The sequence below is a fragment of the Xiphophorus couchianus genome, chromosome 22, assembly GCF_001444195.1.
Source record: "Xiphophorus couchianus chromosome 22, X_couchianus-1.0, whole genome shotgun sequence".
NCBI lineage: Eukaryota > Metazoa > Chordata > Actinopteri > Cyprinodontiformes > Poeciliidae > Xiphophorus > Xiphophorus couchianus.
In genome coordinates, this window is record NC_040249.1 from 4,170,176 (window position 1) to 4,196,820 (window position 26,645).

Genomic DNA, 26,645 nt, shown 5'->3' on the forward strand with positions numbered 1-26,645 from the left:
TACATGCTACTGACTACATTTTAGATAACCTTTGCATTGTTGCTAATTTGCAGCATCAGAACACCTGATTCGGGTCCGACGATGTGCACACTTATGCAGGCTGGCATCTAAATTTCTTCAGGAATGTTCTATTTTTGATTTTATGGCACATTTGAGTAAGCAGAGTAACTTCTTCCATTTTTAGGTTTTGTGTAACATCTTCTTGCTCCATTTTGTTGCTTGTTGCAAACGTGGGGTGAGCCACGTACTAATTATGCACAGATAGAAATGGAGCAAGGCAACGCCGTCTACGCATTTAGTTGCTGCGCTTGTTACAGACTAATGAACTTTTGTACAGGTTTTTCTTTCCTCAACAGGATAAACTTCCTACACGTTTATTAAGACTATCAACAGATCAACATAAAAAAGCATTCTTGCTTTGTTTTCTGTCTTCAGTGTGTCCTAGCACTCTACACACTGGAATTACAAGTGCCACATCAGTCAAAGATTTTAATGGCCTACTTAACTATGCGAGCCAAGGCGCTCTCAGCTCTCAAACATGGGATGGTTTTAATTGAGTTTTCAGGTAAAGCAATATACTCAGGATTTTAAAAAAAATGAATTGATTGAATTAGTTGTCTCCACGATGTACTCTGTGCGTAAAATTGAAAATGTCTGCATCTGAATCAAGTCTTCAAGGGTGCAAAGGGTCAAAATGACGCAGGGTCTTACCATTTTTCTGCCGTTTTCAAAAAAGTCTGGTCAAATAAGAGAATTATTCTGTTATTGCAGCACCTGGACTGGATAAAAAGTATATGTGAACATTGATCTTCACGTCTCAGAAGACAGAAGAATGTCCTATTGGACAGGTCTGAAGTCTCTTGCAGTGTTTTACTTCAAGCACTGCTTTGTATTTGGCCTCACTTGTTTTGATCGCTAATGTTTTGTAACACAATTTGGAGATCTAATCACACACAGGTTGACTTAATAGGGGCTTCCTAAGGGCCCTATTGCTGAATGTCTATTGTATTGTTTTCTGGACAAATCATTTTTGCATTTGAATTTTATTTAGGGGTAACACCTAAGGGGGCTAAAATAGATATGCATGCCACATCTTTCAAACTTTTCTTCTATGACATAATAATTTGGCATTATTTAAAACAGGTGAATATATCAAGATGAAACTCCCAAGAGAAGAAGCGTCTTTTTCATTGATTGTCTTCCTTGATCCAGCTGACATTGTTGTTCGACCTTTGCTTATCCACTGGAGGTGCAAGTTACCTAATGCGCCCTTTGATATATAGTCTCTCAGATAACAAAACCGCGTTCTCCTTCGGTAATTAACTCTCGATAGAAAATAATATGTTTATGGGTTTTTTTACAGGCTGCTTTTTCGGGGTTACTTTAGTTCAATTTTTTGACTGCTCTTAGATTGGCAGCGTGCAACAACACATCACGCGTGCAAAGGACTGCGGGGAATGAATTTGACAGCGGACAGCAGGGCTCATAAATAAAGAGCCCGCAGCTGTAGGCTAGTGTTTAGGCTCTGCTTTTAATCTAGCGGCGAGAGGAAAGCGATACGGACGAGCCCATTCTCGCACTTACATTCGTATATTAGTCACTGATTTTTTTTTTGCAGCAGAAAAACCGGTCGAGGGAGGTGGACGGGTGCGATACTCTGCTAGTTGCGTAGCAGTCTAGCCACACATTCTTATATACGTACACAAATACACACACGGGCTGCTGCTGCGCTTGCCAGGATCTCAATGAGGGGGGAATGACCGAGAGTGACCTCAAAGGACACGCTATGTTTTAGCAAGTCTTTCCATTTTAAAACTCAGTTACGGCTTTGCAGTAAAAATGAGGGCAAACATTTTGTTTGGCGTCTTGGCGTAAGTACGGCATTCGCTGCTCGCGAGCCTGCCAGCGGGGCTAGCGTTAGCCAGCTAAGCTAAACTAGCTAAAGCCTACACCGGCTGTTTCCCGCAGATGCTAGGCTAGGCTAGCGCTGCCATGGATAAAGCGAAGTCATTGGTGGACAAGAAGGGAGCGTCGGGACCTTTTCATGTCAACAACGTACAGAGTCCAAGAGGGTTGAACGGCCTCGTCGTGGTAGCCGCTAACGGCGGCTGCTCCACCAGCAATGCGCTGGGCTTGAGCACAGGACCAGGCAGCAGCAGCAGCACCTTTGAAATGCATCACTTGCACCGTGGGGAGGAGAAGGACTGCAACGGGTCCCCGGCAAAGAGAAGCCGGTTGCGAAGGAGGACGGAGTCGGTGAAACGGAACAGACCTCGTAAGTTAACTGTCACGCATTTACTGTCACTGCTGTGACAAGATGATCAGTGGGCTGATTGTGTCACTCCGACTGGCTGCGTGGTTTTGCAGAATGGCGCCGTCGTCGCAATCATAGCACATTCACTCTGACCATCTTTCTGCGCTCCCATCACGCCATCATTGATGATGGGTTTTTTTTAAATTTATACTATAACAGCTATTTAATAACTGAGGAGTCATGTTGACATTTCTTCGCTTTGCTGCTCAGTCCTACAGCCTGCCGTCGTCAGGGAGACGTCCTTTTGTATTCATCAACCCTCAGGTTGCATTTGGAGAATTGTGATTGGTCGGTTTCAGGTGGTGTAAAAGCTCCTGATAAGTGGGCCTGGCTTGTCTCAGCCAATCAACGCTCGACTCTTGTCTACAAGAGGAAGGGTGAATGGATAGGAATCCACCCCTCTGTGCTTACCAAGTGTTTAGGAAGATGTGAAGATCATCCTAGTAAAGTTCACAGGTCTAGCGCAGAAAGCTGAAAGGAGTTGTTTTCTTTTCTCCGTGAAGTCTTCATAAACACCTAGAACAGATAGCTGCGTTTTAATTTCTCCTATTTGTAAGCCTCTCCTGTATAGTATTCAGAAAGTCTTTTGTGTGCCTTCTAGGGCATATATTTTGCCTAACAATGAAGCTTATAACGGAGAAGAAACCTGGTAAGTGTGAGTTAGTTTCTGCTTCATTATCCTAAGAAAGCTATTAAGAACTGCTTATCAGTGAACTCAAGCGTTACCTGTTTTTTGAGGTGTGGCATGTATTAAACCTGCTGTTAGAAAACTGCAGGGATAAAACCTGCAGTTAAATACTACTGTTAAATACTTTAAATATTTAAGAAATATTTCTTTCAGCTGCAATTTGCTGCACATTGCACTTTTTTTGGCTAGACCCTTAGGGTTTTTTGACTAAACCTAGATAAACAGATGAAACTGTTTATCTGGGTTCAACTTAATCTTACTCTGTGGACATATTGGCAGAGATGCTCACGCTCTGCACAGATACAGAGATACTGCGGTAATACAAGTCTCTTAGTCAGCCATACTGCATTCCTTACATCCTTAAGTAATTGTGTTGGCCAGGGATGGTGATAGAAATCAAAATAGCATTGTGATTTATTTAGTTTTTTTGCTTTTAAAGAAATGTTTTCAATAGATCACCCTGGTTCTTATAAGAAGTTTAGCTGCTTTCTGTCGTAATAACGACATGTTGTCACCATCCTTCTCAAAAGTTTGATAATCACTGCTGTAAAACGATCAGTTTTGCTAGATTTTTAAATGTATACTACAGTAGCTCTGTAGGAGGAAATGAGCAAACAGTTTAATATATAGGTAACTTGTCACACAAATGTTTTTGCTCCATCACTACACCAAAACATTTGCATGCTTTTTTTTTATTGACGGACTGTCAACCAGCAGCAAATCTGTTGTAGTAAAATATAAACAAAACTCTAAAAGCAATAAATAGAGATGTGTTGATCAAGGTTTTCCTGGGGTGACACCTTTAAAAAAATAAAAAATAGAAAGTGCAGGCATTACAAGGTTATCCCATAAAAGTATGTGGCAATAACCTTGAACTGATTTTTATTAATCTCAAAGTACATTAAAACACATGCAGTTGGTTGATGAATTCACAAAATGTAAATGGTGGGGATTTCTAGTTTTTGGTCAGATATTCCCTGAGTTACAAAAAAACAAAACAAAAGCCATTGTACATTTTTATTTAACATAATAATCATGGAAAACTGGCAGATTCTGATTGCACAATGTTTATGGTATTGTTTTCTTAACAATTCATTTTTGCATCTCTTAAATTAAGTAAGCACAAGCAAAGCTCTTCTTTTGGTATCATGGAAAATATTTACACAGGAATTTGTTTGTCATGCTGTCTGTGACTGAACTTGAATATGTGAATTATAGGTTTAAATTAATATTAATAAGTTTACCTTGAAAAAAACTTAAAATGCTGGTTTAAATGATGTACATAAACATTTTTTTTTTGTTTTTCCATTTTAAAATAAACGTCTTATGTTAGTCCAGTTGAATTCCTCATTCACAAGTCATAGTGTTTATTTTGTGATTATGCAATTACACGAGTGGCCATTGTAATGACTTGGACTCCACCTCCCTCATACCTTTCCTTGTTTTCATTTCTATTATAAGACACACCTGTGTAGTTTTGTGACAGTGACTTGCATTCTTGTAATAAGCATGTAATTGTGCTTATTGTGTTTATTATAATTGATGGACAAAGTAGAGGAAATTTGCAATGTTAGGATATGTAGACGGATAATAGTGCCAACCTACTAATACCTGCAAAGACTTTCAGCAGGGTTATCCCTGATTATGAAGTTAAAGTCGCCCCTGTAATCATTAAGAGGTCCGGGCAGAGATTGTCTGTTTTATGGCTGACTTATCCTTGGAAATAGTCCAGTCATCCCGATGAACCTGGATAAAATGTCTAAGCTTTTCCCCAGAAAGTGCTGACTCCGGAATGTGTTTCCCTCTGGGAATGGATTTTTCACTTTTGTTTCCTTCTTTGTGGCTTAGTTGGGTTAACATTGCGTAACCCAGTCTGACATTTCTCTTGTTCGGACCGGAAGCAAATGTTTACACTCGGATGTCGGGTGTGAAACTTATTGGGATTCATTAAAAAATGTACAACTTGATCAGACATGGAAAATATGTGAATCTAAAGTGGTATAAAGCCATTGGAAACAAACGCAGCTTCTTCCATCTAAGATATGTGCAGCACTTTAATGTTAAATATCAATTGTTAGTTTTGACAGTTCCGCATAATGCTGGAGCATACCTTTTATAAATAAAGCTCACTTCATCCTTAATGCCTTTAGATTGACTTTTTTTTTACTCTATCATTACCATCACTGATCTTAACAAGAAATGTTCACCATCATTGGTTTAAAAGTCTATGAGTCCATTCTGTTACTCTTACAAATCCAACGTTGTTCAGTGAGAAACCTGGAGCTTCACATCATCCTGATCAGCGTGATAAATACCCAGGACCAGGTTTTGTGAAAGAGTGAACCAAAACTCACCCAAAACAAAGTAAGACTGAGGAGTCAGGGTTTTGGAAACATTTTTAGCTCATTATTATGACTTTGTCAAAGATAATGTTTCAAAGTGATGGATGAAAGCAGTGGAAATAAACCGTGCTTTGCCTATCAGTGAAATATGGGGTGTGGATGAACGGGCACATGTAATTGGTCGAACTCCTGGAAAACAAAACCAGAAGGTTTATGACACAGCTGAGCTGTAGATATTTAAAAGAAGGCACAATTGAAACTCCGTGAATGGGGCTGGGTTTATTTAGGATGTTGACTTTTAGTGATTTAAAAAAAAAAAAAGACTTCTTATCAAGTATTATGGCACACCCTGCCTCTTGCTAACTATACAGCTTGTGCATATGAGTTTGTTTGATAACATAACTGGTGTAAAAAGATATAGATGTTTGGGGGGAATAAAGGAACACTCCTGCCTGTTAAAGGTAGATTATAGACCTGGTTTCTCAGCAAATCTCAGGAGGGGTGTAGTTAAATTAAGAATAGGGAGATTATGGAAATTGGAATGGAGGAAAAGTGTTCAATCTTTGACACACCTGAAAAACAACCAAAACTGCATTGAAACCTACATAAAACTGGTTCTTTTTAAACAAAACGTATTCTCACATTCTTGGGTTATTTCAGGTTAGTTCTGATGTAATTTCAGCAGTTTAAGGTACAAAGCAGACCTAATAAAAGCCGAATTATGAGTTAATTTTGTCAGATTACAACAGAAAATATCTCTAATTCTTCATCTGCTTACAAATTGTGTTGTTTATTGAAAATCTTAGTAATGACTACAGCTGCAATGTAGTAGGTATTTATAGATTTAGTATAGTCATATGTCAGTAAAAGCATGGTTTTACTTTTTTTTTAAAGCGATGCAAAGTTCAGTGTCCTTCAGTTTTCTGCCTTTTTGTTTCATCCAGTAGATTTTGTACTGATTTGACTGAACCGCCTCCAGAAGAAGTTGATTTAAAAAAAACAAAAAACAACATAACAATCTTTAAACCCTTGATATTTTTGTTGTGAAGAGAAAAAATACAGTCATACTTTAGTGGCTCTGGATTAAATTAACTAATTTACTCTGATTCAATGACATATACCTGCTTTTTTATATAGCTCGCTCTTTTTTTCGAACTATGTATGTTTTTGTTGTTGCATTTGTTGAAAAAATGTTTTTAATCTCAGTGTTCTTTTGTTTTTTTTATTCAGTTTAAAAAAAATAAACACTGGAAAAATTAAACAGAACAAACTTGGTTCTTAAAGTTGCTTCTTAAATATTTTAAGAGCACGTCTCACTTTATAAATAAATTATTAAAGGTTTACTTATGGAGTCTAACAGTTGTAGCCTTAAAAAAGCGGTGGTGCTGTAAGCTTTAAATGGTAGCATTGCTATAAAAATCAGAATGTCACTTGGTTGTGTAAAAAAAAAAAAAAATCACACTAATAAGGCAGTCATATTAATATTTGAGGATAAAACAACTTGTTAAGAATATGAAACTTTTTTTTTATCAGTGTGCCCACTGTATCAACACAATCTCCAGTCTGACATGTGTTCCTGTCTTATCTCAGCCTTGGGACAGAACAGGACAGGACAATTAAAGTTTAACAAACAAATGCAACACATGCTTTGCTCTCCTGTTGGCATGCGTATGCTTTATCCCACCATGTGGACATGCGGTGCAGAGCAGGTGTGTGTTCGGCCAGAGGCCTTTCACCTACATAGACTCGAATCGCCCCCTTCTCTCTGGCCCTTCTCCTTGTCACAGTGAGCTTTGGCTGCGCACACACACACAGCACGGTGTGTGTGTGTGTGGCCATTTTAAATAGGATTCCTGGAGAGATGGTCCACCAGGGTGTTTCAGGTCACACGGGAGAGGAGAAAAATAGGTTCTGATCAAAATGTTTTTTTTGGAAGAAAGTTTGTGTATTCTTTACTGGGTATTTGTATACTTTAATCAAATACTACCTGGGAGGAGACATTAAGGACTTTTCAGTTGTTTTCTTTTAAGATTATTTTTCTGCCAAGGTTATAATCTTTGCCACAGAGATCGTCCTTATGTTTTTCTGCATGCCTATGGCTGATACAATTTTGAACTGTTTTCATTATGTTACCATGTACTTATGTCAATAGAACGGTTGCTTACTGATTCACAGTTTTGGGCATAATTTCAAAAGAGCAACTCTTGCATCACTATCACCTTGCCTTTAACTAACCTTTCCACCGTTTCCTAATCTCTATGCAGTATTCTCCACTACTGCGCAACCATACAGAATACAAGTAAGAGTGAAGAATTTTAACAAAAAAGAAAACATCTCCTATTAGTTGTCTCTTGCCCTACTGCTGTAAGAAAACGTGTTTAGTTTTTGAATTAGGCGTCAGGACACCATTTGCATAAAGAAGTTTGATTCTCACTAAACTGCGTACAGTAACTGCATGAAATCATATTATAGCATGATGTTATCATGAAACTCCTGAAGAAATTTGTAAAAAAAAAAAACATTATGACAATACAAATATCATTAATTGTAATTTATTGTTTTTGCAATAGCTCACAATTTTTAGAAAGTTTTTGCAATAATGGTAAACAATCCTATAATTATCCATCCGTAGTTTGGGACACAATATCTTGCAGTAACCACTGATTTCTGTTTTCTGTTGAAGCCAAAATACTGAATGAAGTGCAACACGACTGGTTTAGATATGGAATGAATTCATTTTTGTTGCTTGCCGTCTATGTGATGAACCAAACTGGAATATACATTAACACACATTTCCAAAAACTTCACCTCTGAGATCTGGTTTCAGAAAGTTCCCATGTCAGAGAGTCCGATCACTGGAGACGTGTAAACGCACAAAACTCTTACAGTTTCACCGATAACCGGTTTTGTGTAAACGGGACCTGTACATTTTAACTTTTGAAAACCTCAGTTTGCCTTATTTTCAATAACCATACCATCCCTAATATAGTTTTTATTTGTCTGCAAAACAGGAAAATGAAAAGAACTTTCCAGAGTAGAATTAGTAATTTGGCTTAAAATGTAGATTGATCATATTTAGTCATTGATTTGACGAAGTATTTCTTTTACTCCTCCACAGAGATGTTGTCATCCTCCCTGCTGTTGGTTTTGTTGAAACAATTCAGTGTCGCAATGCATTTTAAGACATTTCCTATACATCCACAGGGAGCCTGACAAAGCTCCAGACCAAAGGACTTTCTGTTAGCCTGAAAGTGAACTTTGCCCCCTGTAATCCAGACGGTCAGTCTGTCCCCTTGTTGTGAAATCGTCATATCTCCTGATCATCAAGTCAGAAACTCAGCTGCACGGGTTAAATCACATGCAGACTTTAAGCACTTCATGCATGCAGCACACTGCTAGTTTAGTAATCAGTGTTGCAAATCTGGTTTATGTTCTTTAAAACCAAGTTACGGATTAAGCAGTTTGCATATTGACATAACTTAGGACCACTAACCTCTGCTTTCGAAAGGTGCTTGGTGACTTGCATCAGTTTTACCATGACCTGCTCTAAAAGCAACTCTGTGTGCAACTTTACTCGCCCTGTCACTGCCGATGAATAAAATCAGACTTTATTTCTGCTAAACATCTACACTGACATAAACGTGTGCTGGGAGTAAATTCATTTTATAATATTTTCAAACAAAGGTTTTCCAAGATCCCAAAAGAAGAACGCTTAATAACAATTCTTTAGTGCTTGTTGTGACGGATTTTACTGTGCAACGTTTCAACGTTTGTTTACATGTGGAGCTCTGTGGTTTTCATTGTCCTGTCAGCTCAGTGTGTTGGCTCGCCATCATGCACAAAATAAATGGCTTCATCACATTCCTGTGTTGAATACCGCGGCTTACCACGATATATACTTAAGTGGGAGAACGACATCTTAAAGAGTTATTATGTTGTTTAGAAAGCAGGTTCTCATGAAACTGTATTAGTTCTATCAAGTGTCCCCGCCCGTTTTTGCTCACCTCCGTACAGCTCAGCTAGGATAAAATGTTAATATTTTAAGGCCTAATTTATATACGAAGGGAGATCCTTTACTGTTTGACCTGCAGTAACCTTCATCGTGTCACCCTGACTGTTGTAGCACCATCATTTCCAAACTTGTGTCAACTAGAACTTTGGTATTTGTTCAGCTGCCTGAGCAAACAGAAGTGGGTCAGAGCTGGTGACTGCTAAAAATAGAGGGTACACAACCAGAAACACATGGCTATTAAGAAATCTGCAATTTATTATTAGCTTTATTACTTGTAATTATTTTTTGTTATAATCCAACTGTTTTCTTTTTTTGTGCTTGTAAGCGTTGTGATCTTGATGTTTAAAAATATTTGTAAAATTCTTCACGAAACAATTCCTAATATTTTTGTTCAGCTGATTCCTTCTTAGTTTTTGTGCCTGAAATACAAAAAAGCAACATTATTTCAAATTTAGAAGCATTTAAAGGAAAGGAAAACATTTCTAGTGCTGCTAAAAGCATAACATTAGTGATTACCAATGTAATGAGATCATCAATAACAGAAATGTGTTATTTCCGACTTGAAGTTAAATGAAAGTACAGATAAAACACTTGCTGATAATAGTGGAGGCTTTCTTATACTTATTGCACAGAGTGATATCACTGTTTGGGGAAAAATGTAGGCTGCAGCCAGCTGACCAGCAGTGTGCAGGAGCAGGCAGGTGAGGGATTGCACTGCATTAATTTGAGCTCCATAATGACTGACCACTTTCTCAGTCAGTTTTATCAGATTATAATTGGGGTAGTTTACTTTTATTTCAGTGATGAGATGTAGTCAATTCTTTCTTTATAAAAATGTTTTAGCGTATAGACGTGGTTCCGAACAGAAAAGTGACAGCTGAAAATGATTTTAGCTCCGCGGCCCTCTGGACCCGTCCTTCAGTATCCGATCCATCGAGACCTTACTTTAATTGTGAGAGTCCAGCTGGTGGGTGGGGGGGGGAAGCAGAGAAGTACAGGAAGATGGATGGTATGCATAAAATCGCCTGAGAGGTCGAGGGGAAGCCGAGTGGAAGAGAAAATAGAAAGGCTGGAGACTGTATGAGAGACGGTGGGGGAAGGGAGGGTTACCTGTTTCCATGGGAACATTGGCTCTCGGTGAGCTGTGGCGATGTGCTTTATTTAATTAATTTATTTATTTACCAGCCTTTCATTCTGAAATATAATGTCTTCTTCCAGTCAGATTCAATCTTGAACTAAACTCACCACAAAAAGAAAATGGTGTTATCTCTGTTAGTGCCGTATGTAGCGCTACCATGCAGTCGCAGTCTGAGACGGAACTGAGATTTACTCACCGTCAATTTTTTTTCCCCCTCCCATTATGACATGAACAGTAATTATGGTCAACAATTATGCTTTTTAGAGCAATAATCTGTGATCCAAAGTTTGGTAGAGATGTAAAGATCACAACATTTTATTTCTGGCACCAGTTTTGACCCATTTTAGTTGCTTTTTAATAAAAAAAGAGCCTGAAATCCCAGCACTCTCCCTCTGTGAATACAGAATATCTGTACAGTAAAATGCTCCACATTTATGTAAAAATTTGAGATGACTTTAAAGTGGAATAAGCAGTGTACAGTTAAGTATTTGACTAAAAAAACTAAACTAAACTTCAACCAGCATATTTTGCATATGATGACATACTGTATAAATATGCTGACAAGACACATTATGTAAGGTCTCTATTTAGTTTAAAGTTCATATGGAAAACTTGAAGTAATGTAAATTCAAATTTCAATTTCTGAGAATAAGTGTATTGTTTTTTTTATTTATCCCAAAGTGGATTCTGCCACTTTAACTTTCAGTCACTAAATAAATGCTGAGGTCCATGTCTTCAACATTCTGAGAGAAATTTGTCTATGTGTGGTGAGTATTGATAAAGGGAAGTAGTAGTTCGTTTCAAGTATCGACTGGAGGCTGTTATGCAATCTCACAGAGAAATTTGAGATTGTCAAATGTTGTGGGAACCATTTGATTTTTAATGTTTTCATTGGTTTTGTTCCAACCACAATAACAGATTTAATCTCATCATGGAAACAGTCTTCAAAGTAAACCTTTAAAAACATTTTTTTTTAATTAATAATAATAATAATAATACATTTTATTTGTAACGCACCTTACATTTCAAAGAAATCTCAATGTGCTATAGACGTGGTTCCGAACAGAAAATTGTGCAGGTTTGTCGTTCAGACCTGTAGCGTCTCATCTAAAAGTAAAGAAGCTAATTCCATGTCTTCCTCTGCAGCTTTCCCCTGGTTTGGAATGGACATCGGTGGCACATTGGTTAAGCTGGTGTACTTTGAGCCAGTCGACATTACTGCAGAAGAAGAGCAAGAAGAAGTTGAAAACCTCAAATCTATCCGCCGCTACCTCACCTCAAACGTGGCCTATGGTGCGTAAGCTTACACACACAGAGTAATAAATTAACACATGATATAAAAGTCATGTCCAGGACACTGTCCACGGTCTTGATTTACCTTCTGTCAAAGAAAATGTTTTAATTTACAAGCTAGCTCAGAATTGTTGTTTAGGAAAACATTTTTGTTTTTTTCCCCCTCAGGTAAAACGGGTGTCCGCGACGTCCACCTGGAACTGAGGAACCTGACCATGTGTGGCCGGACAGGAAACCTGCACTTTATCCGCTTCCCGACCCAGGCCATGCCCCGGTTCATCCAGATGGGACGAGACAAGAACTTCTCCAGCCTGCACACGACACTGTGCGCCACGGGAGGCGGCGCCTACAAGTTTGAGAATGACTTCAGAACAGTGAGTCTGGCGAACAATGCATGTAGAGGTCACTATTTGCCACCCCACTGTTGGACTTTTCGAATATGGTCACGTTGACCTCAGCTACATGTTGTACATATCAAATTTACATCTGTACAGTCTACTTTTACCAATTTGCTTTGCATTGGTCCACACAGGAGATGTAGGTCATACATTAGCGAGCTCATATCTCCTTTTTCAGAAATTATGTGGATGTGGTATCTGTGTTTCTCTGAACCTGAAAAACTGACCCAAATAGATACTTAAAATTTCCTTTTTTTTATTCTACAGCAAATATTTAAGTGTTTATTTTATCCTGACCTGCTAAATGTCTCTTTGGATTCTGGAAAAGTATGGAATTGGATTTAAAGAGGCAGTATCATTTAAAATCGACTTTTTTGAGCTTTACATCATGTTATAATGTTTTGCCCTCATCGACAGCATACCTTTAATTGTTTCATTCATTTTTGAGAAATCCCTTAATCTCCCACGGCAACCACACAACTTTTCAAAACACCATTTTCCAAGTTTCCACCTCACAAAGCAACCCTTTTCCATGACTCCCGCACTCAGCTCCTTCAGACTAGCCAGCAGCAATTGGCAAACACCAGCTGGAACTGTGCATCTGCTGAGCTCGGCATACGAGCTGCTTCTCTGTGAAACGCTGGTAAAAATATCGTTCAGGGGTAAACAAGAGGAGTGATGTTGTGATGACTTTCAGAAAGAGCAAGAGCTTCTTAAAGGGACAGAGGCCCAATATCAAGGTGTCAAATTACAAGGCCAAAATTCTTTGAATTGAAGTGATTATTCTGTACTTGCGTCCTCTTGTTTGTCTGTGCATCCATCAGACTGCAGTTTTTAAGAAATCTGTCCAGAAACCCTGCCTGTAGTTGTTGCAGTCATCCTAACCCACCCCTATCTGTGACCCAGATGGCTGACCTGGAGCTGCTGAAGCTGGATGAGCTGGACTGCCTCATCCGTGGCCTGCTGTTTATCGATCGGGTCGGTTTCAACGGACACCCGGAGTGCTACTACTTCCAAAACCCTTCAGATCCCCAGAGCTGTGTGAAAAAGCCCTGCAACCTGGACAACCACTTCCCAATGCTGCTGGTCAACATCGGCTCCGGGGTCTCCATACTGGCGGTCTACTCAGAGAACAACTACAAACGGGTAACCGGGACAAGGTGAGGAGGACCTGCAGCAAATACTGAAAAAACAAAAACAAAAAAAAAACAACAGATATGAAAGTGTGGAAAAAGTCGCAGATGGCTAGGCACACATCAGAGTATCAAAGTGTTTTTAAAATCAGACGTAATCAAAGTTGTGCTGCCCTAAAGTTAATCAAAAGCAGTTTGCAAATGTTGATTTCAAATTGAAAATGATGTTTGGGTGGTATTGGATCATTTTAGTAATATTAATAGACAAATAAAACAACAATTAGTGAAGAAAAGGTACTGAAAAGCAGTTTAATTAGTGACATTGACGGCCAACAGATACTCCTCAAGAACAGAGAAATGTATCCTACCAGAGGCTACAAGGACAAAGTTCTCTCTGCCCAGGACATTTCGTACTTCACAAAAACTCAAGAACAGAACTTAAGTGCAAACTCTTCATAGGCCTCTCCTCCCGAAGCACTCCACCTTCATATTTCTCTGACAACACAACACAAGAAAAAAAGTTAGTCAAAAACAAGCTGCAAGGATTCCTGAAGCAGTGAACAGAATGTTGTCATTTACTTCTTGCATCGCCTGAGAGGAAAAACTTCGCTTTGTTCTTGCAGAGTATGTTCAACTCTCATTTCTCAAAGGAAATTTCCAAGAATGCCTTGCATGTTGAACCTGTTTCTCTACTATTTAGTTCCGTTTTAACTGGAACCTTTAATCAGCTTAGGTAACATAGCATAGTTTGGTATTATAGCAGTAAAACCACTAGTCAAGCTATTTAGTGCTAATTAGTCATTTGTTGCACTAAACCAAAGGGTTTGGTCCTCACCTTGCAATTTTTTCCCACTTAATAAGTGAAGTAGATGTGATTTAGAACAATCCTGAAAAGGTCAGTGAGACAGTGATGTGTTCCACCGAGGCATGTTGCTGTTATGTCAGAAATAACTTCCGTGTTGATCCATCCTCCTGATTAGTTGTCACATTTTTGTTCAGCTGATAAACTAATTCAGAAAACTACCGGCAACAAATATGTGTTTGTTTATGCTGTCTTTCTATCTGGGGTTGTCGCATTGACAACAGGAACATCCCAGTAATTCAGGATGTAATTAAATTTATGATGTAGATTGATTAGAAATGGAGCAACACATATTTCAGGTGTGCATTTCTGCTACAAGGCCAATTACAAAAAGGCAGTTTGGTACAGAAATATGACAGTACAGCCATTTATGTACAGATAGCTTACATGTGCAAAACTGACTTGGTAGTTTTCCAACAGACAGTCGTTGACACCATTTAGCAAGGATGGTCAGCCATAAAAAAGTGCATTGCTAAAGAAGCTGTGTGTTCAGAGTGCAGAGTTGAGTGAAAAGAGCATTTATGGTGCAAGAGGGACAAACGCAACAAGGATAACGGCAGCCTTGAGGCGATTGGGATGCAAAGGTCATTGGAAGGTTTGACAGGGTGTCCGCTCAAGTCTTAAATTCATTTATCTAAAGTGAAGGCCTTAAAATATTTTACATTTATTTTGAAAAGGTAAGTTGGCCTTTAATACTTTAATCACAGGTCTTCAATTTTGCAGGTCTACTTAATCTCACCCATGTATTCCGTGTATTTTTTTTTTTTCTCTCAGGATTTTTCTGTCGGGCAAAAGTTTAAGTTGCATCTTCATTGCGTTTTCTAACACACTGCTAACATACCACTGCTAGCTAGCCGTTTTGTGTCAATCATGGTTAAGTGGACATTTTTCGTGAGTTGGTTGGACGAAGTTTGTAGAGATATAGGTCTTAAATTCCATTCTTAAAGGTCTTAAATTTGAGTTGACAAAACCCTTCAGAAACTCCTGGTTTGAGGGAGATTGAAAGAGTTAAAGCCACCACACAATGGCTAACACGGGGCATGAGCTATGAATTTTATGTTCCTCTTTTTAAGCTTGTCATTTTTACATTTCGTTTGGTAACGGAAGTCCCAGAGACTGGAGGAAGAGCAGAGAAACACAGAGTCTGAGCAGCTTGAGGTCTTGTGGGACGGTTTCCCCTACGCTGATTATTTGAGGAGCTGGGTCATCTAGTGATGTTGGTCCACTGGGTTTTATCAAGTTCAAAGACAGCACAGTGGTTTATGAGGAAATTTACAGAGCAATTTGTGATTCCCTATGCTGATATGCTTTATGGAGATGCTGATTTCATTTTTCACTGCCAAAAAGCACCAACACCTGCTTTAATGAGCATTTTCAAGAGGAATATGAGAGGTTCTGGTACCAACAATGCAAATGACCAAAAGGTCTTTATCAAATCAACCTAATTTGTATAAATGCAGATGTATTTCTACAGATGCCTCCATGGCGACCTCCTTGTGTTTTGCATGATCAGAATGAGGACAATTTCGAGAACGCATCTCGTGTTGTTCTGTGTTAACCTACTTTCACTCCTTAAAATGCCTTCCTGAGGGCAATGACTTTCTGATGCAAGGCTGCATTCTAGTTCAGGCTTTAGTTATAGTTCTGACTTAAAGTCACTTCTTAAAGCTTCTTTAACTCTAGGTAGATCAGGCATTTATTTCAAAACTCACAGGAATTAGTTTTTGGTTTAATTTTATCGATGCTAAAAGGCGATCGGAGAAAGATCTGAGAAAATATTGCAGAGCAGGAAATTAAAAGGAGACGTTGCTCATTTGTAACAAAATCTTTTTCCAGTGTATTCCTTTCTTTCCATTTCTAGTGGATTAATTGCTCAATCCCGTCCTCTTTCGCTTTTTCAGCTGGTATCTTCTAAATGCATAAATGTCATTCTAATTTCATATTTACAAGCCGCTGTTCCACTTACGTCATCAAAGGCTTTGATTGATTGATTCTTCTTGCCTTCAGCTCTTCCCTCTCTTACTTGCATTTTTTTCTGTTGTCGTCTTCCTGGAACCCTCCTCCTCTCTCGCCCTTTCAGTCTGGGAGGTGGAACGTTCCTCGGCCTCTGCTGCCTCCTGACGGGCTGCGAGACGTTCGAGGAGGCGCTAGAAATGGCCAGCAAGGGCGACTCCACAAACGTGGACAAGCTGGTGAAAGACATCTACGGCGGGGACTACGAGCGCTTCGGCCTGCAGGGCTCGGCCGTCGCCTCCAGGTGAGCACAACGTTGTCATCACAGGTGGTTTCAGATAGAGGAGGCCGAGCTTTTCTGCCGTGAATTCACATTATTTGTGATATAATATATCCATTCATCCATTTTCTGTACACCCTTGTCCCTAGAGGGGCTGGTGCCTATGTCCAGCTAACGTTTCGGGCGAGAGGAGGGGTTCACCCTGGACAGGTTGCCAGTCTGTCGCAGGGCTGATATAATATATATATATTATATTATAAAAATTGGTTTGATTCACTTCTTTAAATCTTAATAAACTTCATTGAGTCATCTATAAGCTTGATGTTTGGCTAATTAGGTAATTTGATGCGTGTCATTAACCTTCTTGTAAAGGGAATTTCACCATGTGTGAAAACGGCAAGTTTCAACCATGATGAAGAAAGTCGCATTCTGCAATAACACAATGAGGATACGAATAATTAAAACCGGACAGCAGCAAAGCAAATCTGGCAACCATTCCGTAAACACACCGGTTTACTCTGCGTTTTGTGTGTGAATTGTAAACTTCCAATTCAGTAATCAAACTATAATCAGTGTTGTTATGACATTCCCCTCTGTCATTTATTGGAACAAAGCACTCTGTGATGAGCTGCACCTGTTGAATTATGCAACCCAAGGTTATTTTCTGAGCTGGTTTGGTTCTTCCTATTGAGATTTTTGATTTGATTTTGATTGATTTATTTCAACAGACTCATGGTTCACATAGACATGAAAAAAAAGAACAAAGATACACAACAACAACAACACACACACACAAAAATTATAAAAGACTTGCATGCCAATGTTTCCATAAAGCCAACTGGTATGATGGCGCACTGACAGAGGGATGTGAAAACATTACAATAAGACTGTTCTCGGACCGGCACAAACGACACAAAAACTTGGATATCAAATCTCTCATGAGTGCCTGCAGTGTTGTGACATGTGCATTGCAAAACATCAAATTTTATTTAGTTTGACCTGCATCTAAGAAGAAGATAACCGGTTGGTGCTCAGCGTAGCTTGATGTTTGTCTTTCTGCTTGTTTTACAGTTTTGGTCACATGATGTGCAAAGAGAAGCGAGACAGCATCAGGAAGGAAGACCTGGCCAGAGCCACACTAATCACCATCACCAATAACATAGGATCTATAGCACGCATGTGTGCTGTCAACGAGGTATTTACATGCACACAGAGGCTAAGTCTCATGTTCTTTTGCAACAGCCACATTTGGCATCCAAGTGGTACCAGAACACCTGATTCTGAACAGTTAAATAAACTCTCTCAGGTTCAGGGCCACTTTACCCATTTAACAGACAACCTAACTTGAAACTGTTCCCTCCCCCCCCCAAAAAAAACATCTTAATATATACAACCTGAAATTAATATATTAGTTTCTGATCTTGCTTATCGTTGTTTTTGTTCATCCTAATGAGAAGTTGTTTTTACAAAACAGACCAAACCTCATGACAAATAAACAGTAGTTTACATGCAGTACCTTGCGGATCACTAGGGGGTGCCTAAGGACCACCAGTGGTCCTGAGCCCAGAGTTTGTTTCCAACAACCACCTGACAAAATAAATAAATAAAACAACGAAGCAGGGTGTTTTCAGGGTAATTATTTAACAAAACAAAACCATGTTCCTTGCACATGCAGCTTCAGCTATTTTAACAAACACACAAAACAATATCTACTTTAATTTTTGTTTTTAATTTATTTTTAGCAAGACTATAATTAATTCCCCAGAATGTTTTAATCACAGGAAATCGCAAGAATGTGATATTTTGTTTACTTGTGTAGCTACAAAAATCAAAGATTAGTGCTCATATGAAGATAAAGAAGTCAGCGGGCCGTGCTGACTTCTTTATCTCAGGAAGTATCTCAGGGGAAAAGTGGACGGTGGGTTTAAGAGTCTCCTGCACAGCAGGGACCAATCAGGAGAGTTTCTGTGTGCTGTGAGCTTCTTTACAGTGTTGCCTTGTGGCATGGCGATCAAGCAGCATTGTACAGGGCTATCACTGCATGCAGATTTGCAGCAAGGACAGATAAAAGCAGCCAGGGTTATTTTCTTATTATTGTTTTTACAATTGTTCTTTGGAATAAATTTAGATTTCATTAAAAATAAACATTAAAATTTGGCCCTTCATTCTCAGGACTGTATGACCCGTTAAATATAGTTAATATTGTAATAATCTTGCCTGAATATTTTTTTTCCCTCTGTCTATAGAGAAGATTTTTTTTTTCAGTTTTTGTAATCCATATGAATCAATTGGACTCATCTTGCAGTATTATCAGTTCATTGGCACCACCTGGTGACTGATGAGGGTTACTGCAAATGTTATTTGCAACCAAAAGCATTTATTTATATAATTCAATTGTAGAATACACTTTGGCTTCTGTTCATATAAATCTTCATTTAAAAATGCAACAGCATTAACTTATTCTTGCTATTTTTGACACGTTTAACAAGGCAGTATCTTATTTATATTTTTAAATTCCGTATCTGTATTTGTTTCAGAAAATTGAGCGGGTTGTGTTTGTTGGGAACTTCCTTCGGATCAACACCGTGTCCACAAAGCTGCTAGCCTACGCCATGGACTTCTGGTCAAAAGGGCAGCTACGAGCCCTCTTTCTGGAGCATGAGGTGAGCAACAATAATCAGAATTTTAAGATTTTCTTAAAATAGCTGAAGTACGCTAAATGGAATATTGTGTGTTAAATGTATTATAAAAAAAAAAACCCAAACCTTTTATGCTGTCTTGAAAAAAAGAAAACAAAACTCAATTTGTTTGTTAAAGTCTTAAATTCACTGTCATACAAACACATAAAGGATCAGGAGTGTCTTTTGTAATGATTCTGACAACACTTTAGCGGAAGCCTCTCATTCATTGAAGTCAATTATGACGACCTGAGGCTCCTGGTTTAAAGCTAAGAAGCTTGATGATGCTTCACTGGTGCGTTGATGTCAAAAACACCGCCGTGTAAAATGTTGTTCTGAAATTGTGCAGGAGTCTGTCCTTATTTGGTTTGGTCCCTTCCGTCACAAGAACACCTCGCTGTGGACGTTAACAATCGCACGTGTGTTTTGAAAGTTTGAAAGTCTAAAATAAGCTCAGGAAAACAAAAATAACTGAGGTTGTTTGTCTGATATTGAGTCAAAACTGGCGCTAAGACGAGAGGTCAAAGTTCACAGGACTGGGATCAGTTGAGGATTTATGGCAAAATTTCAAAGTTAGCATTATTGGTCCAATAAATGTATGCCTACCTTAGCAATAGTTTGGACTTGCAACGTATTTTCTTTTTTTTTTTTTTATTTAATATTTTTATTAGAAGGGAAAGAGACATTACAGGCAAAATCTTTACTCTTAACAAAGTATGCCGTGATATACATCTTCTTTATGGCATCGATAGAAACGAACAGGTTACAGAAATAGAAGAGGTAGAAAGTACCTAACTGACAAAAGGCATACAATTCACCTCCTATGAGTATTTTTCTTTTTCATACGAGAACAAGACACAAGAACAAACCTAATAAAAAAAAAAAATAAAAAAAAAAAGGGTGGGGTGTAGCATTCAATCCGGGGGAAGAGACTGAAGAGAGTGAAAGAATGTCATGAAAGGGCACCATAAGTTATAAAAGTTGGCTGAGTTGCCTTTCACTGAATATCTAATTCTCTCCAGTTTTAGAAAGGACATGGTGTCTTTTAGCCACTGATTGCTAAAGGGTGGTTTAGTTAATTTCCAGTGGAAAAGAAGACGGCGTCTTGCTAATAAGGAAGTAAATGCTAAGACGTCCAATTGATTGGAAGTGAACTGTTTGTAGTTAACTGGAAGCCCAAATATGGCAACATGGGGAGAAGGTTTAATATCCAATGAGAGTATCTTTGAGATAGTAACAAAGTAGGTCTGCCAAAAACTATGAAGTGATGAACAGGAATAAAACATGTGAGTTAGATTACAGGTAGGCGCACGACATTTCTCACAAATGTCAGAAACGGAGGAAAATTGCGACAATCGATTTTTAGAGAGATGAACCCTGAAGAGAACTTTAAACTGAATAAGAGAAAGTCGAGCACAGATTGAGCTTGAATGAATTTTTTTAAGGGCATTATTCCACCAATCCTCTCCCAAATTTAGACCAAGTTCGAATTCCCAAGCAGCCTTAATCTTAGTAATGGGTGAAGAATTAAAAGACAGAATTTCATTATAAACTTTAGAGATATATGACCTTTGAAGAGGATCCCAACTCAGGAACAGCTCCCAGTACAGGTTTGGTGGCCTAGAGGGAAAACCGGGAAACAGAGCCCTGGCGCAGTGTCTGATTTGAAAGTACCGGAATAGATGGGAAGGGGGGAGATTAAATTCTGATGCAAGGTCTGTAAAGCTGCGAAAAATACCTTCTTTGTAAAAATCCTTGAAACATGACAGCCCTTTATTATCCCATGACAAAAAGGCGGGATCCGTGAGTGCTGGTTGAAACAAGTGGTTCCTCATTAAAGGAGCAAGTGTAGATGCTGAGTTAAGTTTGAAATGCCTCCTAAACTGGCACCAAATTTTTAAGACGGAGCGAACTACTGGGTTGTTCGTAAAGCCAGAGGGGTTGGATGTAATGGGAGAAGTGAGAAGAGCAATTAGTGAGGATTGAGAGCATGATTGTGCTTCCAACTTGCACCATGGGAAGTTCAGGGATCCAAACCAAAATGAAATTTTGTGGATATGGGCCGCCCAATAATACAGCAGGAAGTTTGGAAGTGACAAACCACCGTTGAATTTGCATCTATGAAGAGTGGATTTGCGGATTCTGGGTGATTTACCACACCATAGGAAGCCAGAAATAACTTGATCCAACGTTTTAAAGAAATGTTTCGGCAGAAACAGTGGAAGACTATTGAACAAAAATAAAAATTTAGGTAAAACATTCATTTTAATTGCATTGACTCTACCTATAAGTGAAAGAGGTAAACTATTCCATCTTCGGAGGTCCAATTTAATTTTAGCAATTAAAGGCAAAAAGTTAACAGCAAAAAGAGAGCTTAATGACCTGGTTATACTGACGCCTAGGTACTTAAAACCAGAGCAGCTCAACTTGAACGGAATGTCGGAATGTAAAAGCTTTAATGCAGCCGTGTTGATAGGGTAGCATTCACTTTTAGCAATATTTACTCTGTAACCAGAAAAAGATCCAAACCTTTGAAAAGCAGCTAAAATTGACGAGATGGAAAGACTAGGGTTTGAGACGTACAGCAATAAATCGTCAGCATAAAGAGATAGTTTGAATTCTGTACCTAATCGGGAAATTCCGGTGAAAGTGTTAGAGGACCTTAAAAAGATTGAGAGAGGCTCTATAGCCAAAGCAAACAACAAAGGGGATAACGGGCATCCCTGTCTAGTGCCGCGGAAAAGTCTGAAAAAACTGGATTGAATACCATTGGAGGAGACACTAGCATGAGGGGAAACATAAAAGAGACGTATACAAGAAATGAATGCATCACCCTGTCCAAATCTCTTTAAAACTGCAAATAAGTAATCCCATTCAACTCTGTCGAACGCTTTCTCAGCGTCGTCCGAGATCACAACTTCAGGTATTTCAGTGGAGGATTTAGAGTAAATAATGTTCAGGAGTGTACGGACATTAAATAAGAGTTGCCTCCCCTTAACAAATCCAGTTTGCTCATGTGAGACTATAGTTGGTACTATACTTTCCAGACGACAGGCCAAAGCCTTAGCAAGGATCTTAGCGTCTACATTTATTAAATAGAGAGGTCTGTATGAGCTACAAATATTGGGATCTTTATCCTGCAACGTATTTTCATGTTGATGTCTGGAAATAAATTTGCTCATGTTTATTTGACATCTTTTTAATGCTAAAATGATTTAAACCCCTGGCAGATTTAGATTTAAAGTTATCTTTAAGTTTCAGGTACCAGAGAAGAATCTCCAAAAAAATAAGATGTTGCAAAAGATGTTAGTTTTGAAAAACTTTTTTTTTTTGTTTTTTCTTACATTGTTTAACTTTTGAGAGATGCCTGTCTGATTCCCTATTAGAAACAAACTTATTGGGTATACTATAATATTTTTAAATATCTAATTGTGAACAGAATCTAAATTTGTCATTTACTCATCTTTACAGAGGAAAAGCAGAATATACAAGCAAATATTTATTAATGACTGGTCTAATAATTATAACCTCTAAGTCAAATGTATATTGACTAACAGTTTAAGTAATCATTGGAAAAGAGATGCGGTAAAATATTCAAATTTTCATCTTTGTGTTTTTTTGAACCGCCGCTTCTTGGTAAATGTTGCACAGTGTCACAGAAAAGCTCTAAAAAGCCTAGAATTGTCCAGCGTAGGGCTGAAACCATTAATCTTGATGAATTGATTATCAAAAATAATCATCAACTAATTGAGTAATCGATTAATCATTAACTGGTGTATACGGACATAAATGGGGAAATTTCCATTTCCATTTGACAAATCTGCAGCTTCATGTTTGGTTGTGCTCCAGCTGCCGTTTACCCTCAGCTTGTCCCCCCGTTTTGCTCCAGGGTTACTTCGGAGCGGTCGGAGCGCTGACGGAGCTGCTGAAGACGTCGGAGGACCTGTGAAGGAAGTTCGCCGGCCTCTAAACGCTCTGACGTCATTGTTGGCAGATGACACTACTGAAAGGTCCTAATCAAAGACCTCTAAAGGAACACTAAGAGAGACTCAAGACGCTAAGAAAAAGCCATTTTAATAATTTAACTAACGATAACGATATATAACGATAGCCTCTAACAATTGTTCCCAGAGCTCCTTCTATAATAGAGTTTCAATATTGTGATCTTTTAATTTATGGTTTCCTGTTGCTCCCTGCGATCAGGAACCACAGAGACAAAGTATTTTAGTAATCTGGACTTTTACTGGGACGGGGCGGGTGGGTTGTGTTTGTGTGTCTAGCTACTGTAGCATTACATCCTGGGGGACAGAAGTACATCAGGTGACTATTTTTGCAGCTTCTGCTCAGAAGAGGATGTCTGCACACAAAAGAAGTCACTCTTCACCGAGCAACCTTTTTTTTTTTTTCCTTTTTCTTTTCAACCACACGTGGCTCAAGGAAGTAGGTTTGCTCACCTGTTTTGTTGCTCAAAGAGTCGCCCACCATGCTTCTGTCTTCGAAGGAGTGCACTGAAGCCAAATCCTGTTGAGATTCATCTGCAACCTTCTCGTCTAACGGAAAGCAGATAAGCTGTTTTGTTTTTCTTTCCCTTTTTTTTTTTTTTCCCCCCCGCTCTCGTTTTGCCCTGCTGCACATGGCCTTTGCTTTCTTTGTTCGTCCTTTCTCCGTCTGCCTACTTGCAAGCAAAACTGCAACTGTCGTATTGCCAAGCACGCATTTACCCAGCCTCACGAGTTCAGTCCTAGGTGACGGGACCAAAGATTTGTTTTCTTACAGACGATTTGAACGCGTTATTGATTTTTTTTTTTGATTTTTCTCTCATTTTCCTCAACCTCTGTCTTCTCTTCCTATCGTCTGTTTTTTTTCTTTTGTTTGTTTTTATTAAAAGAAAACTTCCTGCTGATTTAGATGTACTCGTCAGGAATCCATCACTCGCAACAGAATGGAAACAGTAAGGATCAAAATGTTTCCTACGCTGCAAAAACACAAAGTCTTTGGACGTATTTTTGATCTAGTTTCTAGGACACTTGAAATAAGATGAAACTAACTTACGAATAACTTTTCAGCACAATATAGGAGCTTGTTTTAAGTCAATAATTTATTAAAATTGATGGACAAAGTACCAACTACAAGTGAAATAATCTGCCAGTGGAACAGGACATACTAGCATATATGTGTAAAATGTCTTGTCCCATTTATAGCTAGTACGTTTTCATCAATATTAAAGAATTATTGGCTTAAAACAAACTTTTTTTTTTTCTGAAAAGTTACTTGTAAGTTTTTCAAATGTACTTAGATATTTGCACTAGAAATTAGATTAAAAAAAAAAAAAACTTGGTAAAATTTAGTGTAACGTACATCCCATTGGCAGAGGAGGGGAAAAAATGGTGCAAGTTAATCTCAATTGATGGGTTTTAATTAATTTGTTGAAATTTCATCCTTCCCCTCTCCCTAACCAGTTTCAGGTATTGAAATATGAGGTATTCAATATTGAGGTATTGAGGTAATACTTGAATATTACACTTTTCACAATGCTAATGTAAAAAAAAAAACAATCTACTTATGGTATTTTAATATAACTTTAACTTTAGTGCCAGGGTTGAAGTGTTGGTTGCGCAAATTGTCATTTTTTTTTAGCAAGTCAAACAGACAGATATCAGCTGGGTAATTAAGTTGAGCTTGGCCTGCAGCTGGACGCTCGTCAGAGAAGCCAAGTGTTTACCGCAATTAGCCTGATGACTTTAGTTTCCACACAATGACTGCTTTTGTTTTTGCCATTTCAGTTTTTGTAACCAGACAAATCATCCAATAATATATATATATGTTTTTTTTTGTTGGCGCGTAAAACCTTTAGTGCATGTCGATACTTGTAACCGGCCCATGCAACCTTCAAACTCTCCTGCGGAATGAAGTCATGTTGTACACTGCAAAAAAACCACACAAAATCTTCTCTTTTGGTCTAGTTTCTAGTGCAAATATCCTAATACACTTGAAATAAGACAAACTAAATTACAAGTAACTGTTCAATAAAATACAGGAGCTTTTTTTAAGTCAGTAATTGATTAAGAAGTACTAGTTATCAATTTACCAGTGGAACTAGTACTTTTTTAAATTAATAATATGGAATTATTGACTTAAATCAAGCTCTTATATTGTGCTGAAATGTTACTTGTAAGTTAGTTTTGTTTTATTGCAAGTGCACTAAAATATTTGCACTAGAATCTGGACCAAAAATACATGGTAAGATGTTTTTTTTTTGTTTGTTTGTTTTGTTTTTTTTGCAATGCATCAACACTAAAATATTCCACCAGGGACTCAGAGCTGCGTTCGTCTGCAGATTGAATCAGATCCTACGTGGGTTGATCCTTGTCAATTGAATATTACTTAAAAGAAGCTGGTCTCATATTTCATAAGTCGCCAGATCGTTTGAGAAACGGAAAGATCACAAATGTATTTTGTCCTGTAATGCTGCCGGCAACCTTCACGCTCTGACCTCTGACCTTTTAAAGCCTTCCGTCTCTTTAAAACAGCTGCACTGTGAAAAACGGCTTTTTTCAGATTTTTCTTTAGTCAAACCTGTTTACATACCGTGATTTATAAAATTCATCGCTACTGCCTCATTCTGTTGATAGTCTCACCTGCCCCACATGATCTATTAATGAGCTCCTCGTTAGCTGACCAAGTACTCTGAAGGCCCTGTTGACAGAAATGAGCGATTGCCGTTATCTAACACAGACTTGGACTACACTTCGGCCCCCCCACCCCCTGCCCTCCCATGCTACATAACATGTTTGCTGCTATCCTGTCCTTACTTTTCTTTTCCTATGTGCTCTGTTGCTTTCAGCTGTTTTTTTTTTTTTTTTTTTTTTTTTTTTTTCCAACTTCGACTCAAACGCCCACAGCGTACAATACGAGAAAGGGAAACGGGCGTCATCGACGACCCGTTGCATTCGAGACTCTAAGCTCCTTCACTTATGCAAGCGTTCACGGAGAGGCTGCTGTGAAACACTGTCGGTGTTTAATTCGTACTTTCAAGAGGTGATTTTTGGAATCACCCGACGCTGAACCATCAGTCCTGCTGTGATGACTCTGCAAATTGACATTGCTCTGTTTTTTTGTTTTTTTTCTTGTTGTTGTTGTTTTTTTTTTCCCCTTTGTTTGCCTTGTTCCAACTTGGATAATGATGATGACCTCAGTGCATCAGGTGCCAGTTTTCTTTACAGTCAACCCAGGGGTTGGTCACCATGTACCACCTGTTTGCTTTTTTTTTTTTTCCTAAACTGGAAAAACCCATAACATGTGTTGCCTTTCCTAAACATCTGCCTGGTTTCACTTTGTTTGTGCCCTTCAGCTTCTTTTCTTTTAAACTTCAAAACAGGGTTTTTGTTTTGCCTACATTCTTTTTGTGTCTTTTTTTTGGGTGGGTGTTATAGAGTGTAGTTGGTCACATGTAGAGAGACACTAATTATTTTCCCCCTTCGCCATTTCATACCTTTGTACTTTTTGTCATTTCATAGCTAACTGTTAGTGCTAACTGCGATATAAAGCCGTTTT

The 26,645-nt window shown here is 38.5% G+C and overlaps 1 protein-coding gene across 2 annotated transcripts; it reads left to right on the forward strand.

The window, feature by feature from the left end:
• Positions 1-1,510: 1,510 nt before the first annotated feature.
• Positions 1,511-25,026, forward strand: pank1a (pantothenate kinase 1a). Of its 2 annotated transcripts, none has more exons than XM_028005905.1 (8): positions 1,511-2,275; positions 11,641-11,787; positions 11,956-12,161; positions 13,092-13,345; positions 16,261-16,437; positions 17,485-17,608; positions 18,951-19,076; positions 22,981-25,026. In XM_028005905.1, exons 1-8 carry the CDS (start codon positions 1,993-1,995, stop codon positions 23,038-23,040), a joined length of 1,377 nt encoding a protein of 458 aa, XP_027861706.1. In that variant the 5' UTR covers positions 1,511-1,992; the 3' UTR covers positions 23,041-25,026. The 2 variants fall into 2 exon arrangements, with proteins under 2 accessions (XP_027861706.1, XP_027861707.1); XM_028005906.1 differs by lacking the exon at positions 1,511-2,275 and adding an exon at positions 2,705-2,963.
• Positions 25,027-26,645: the final 1,619 nt, after the last annotated feature.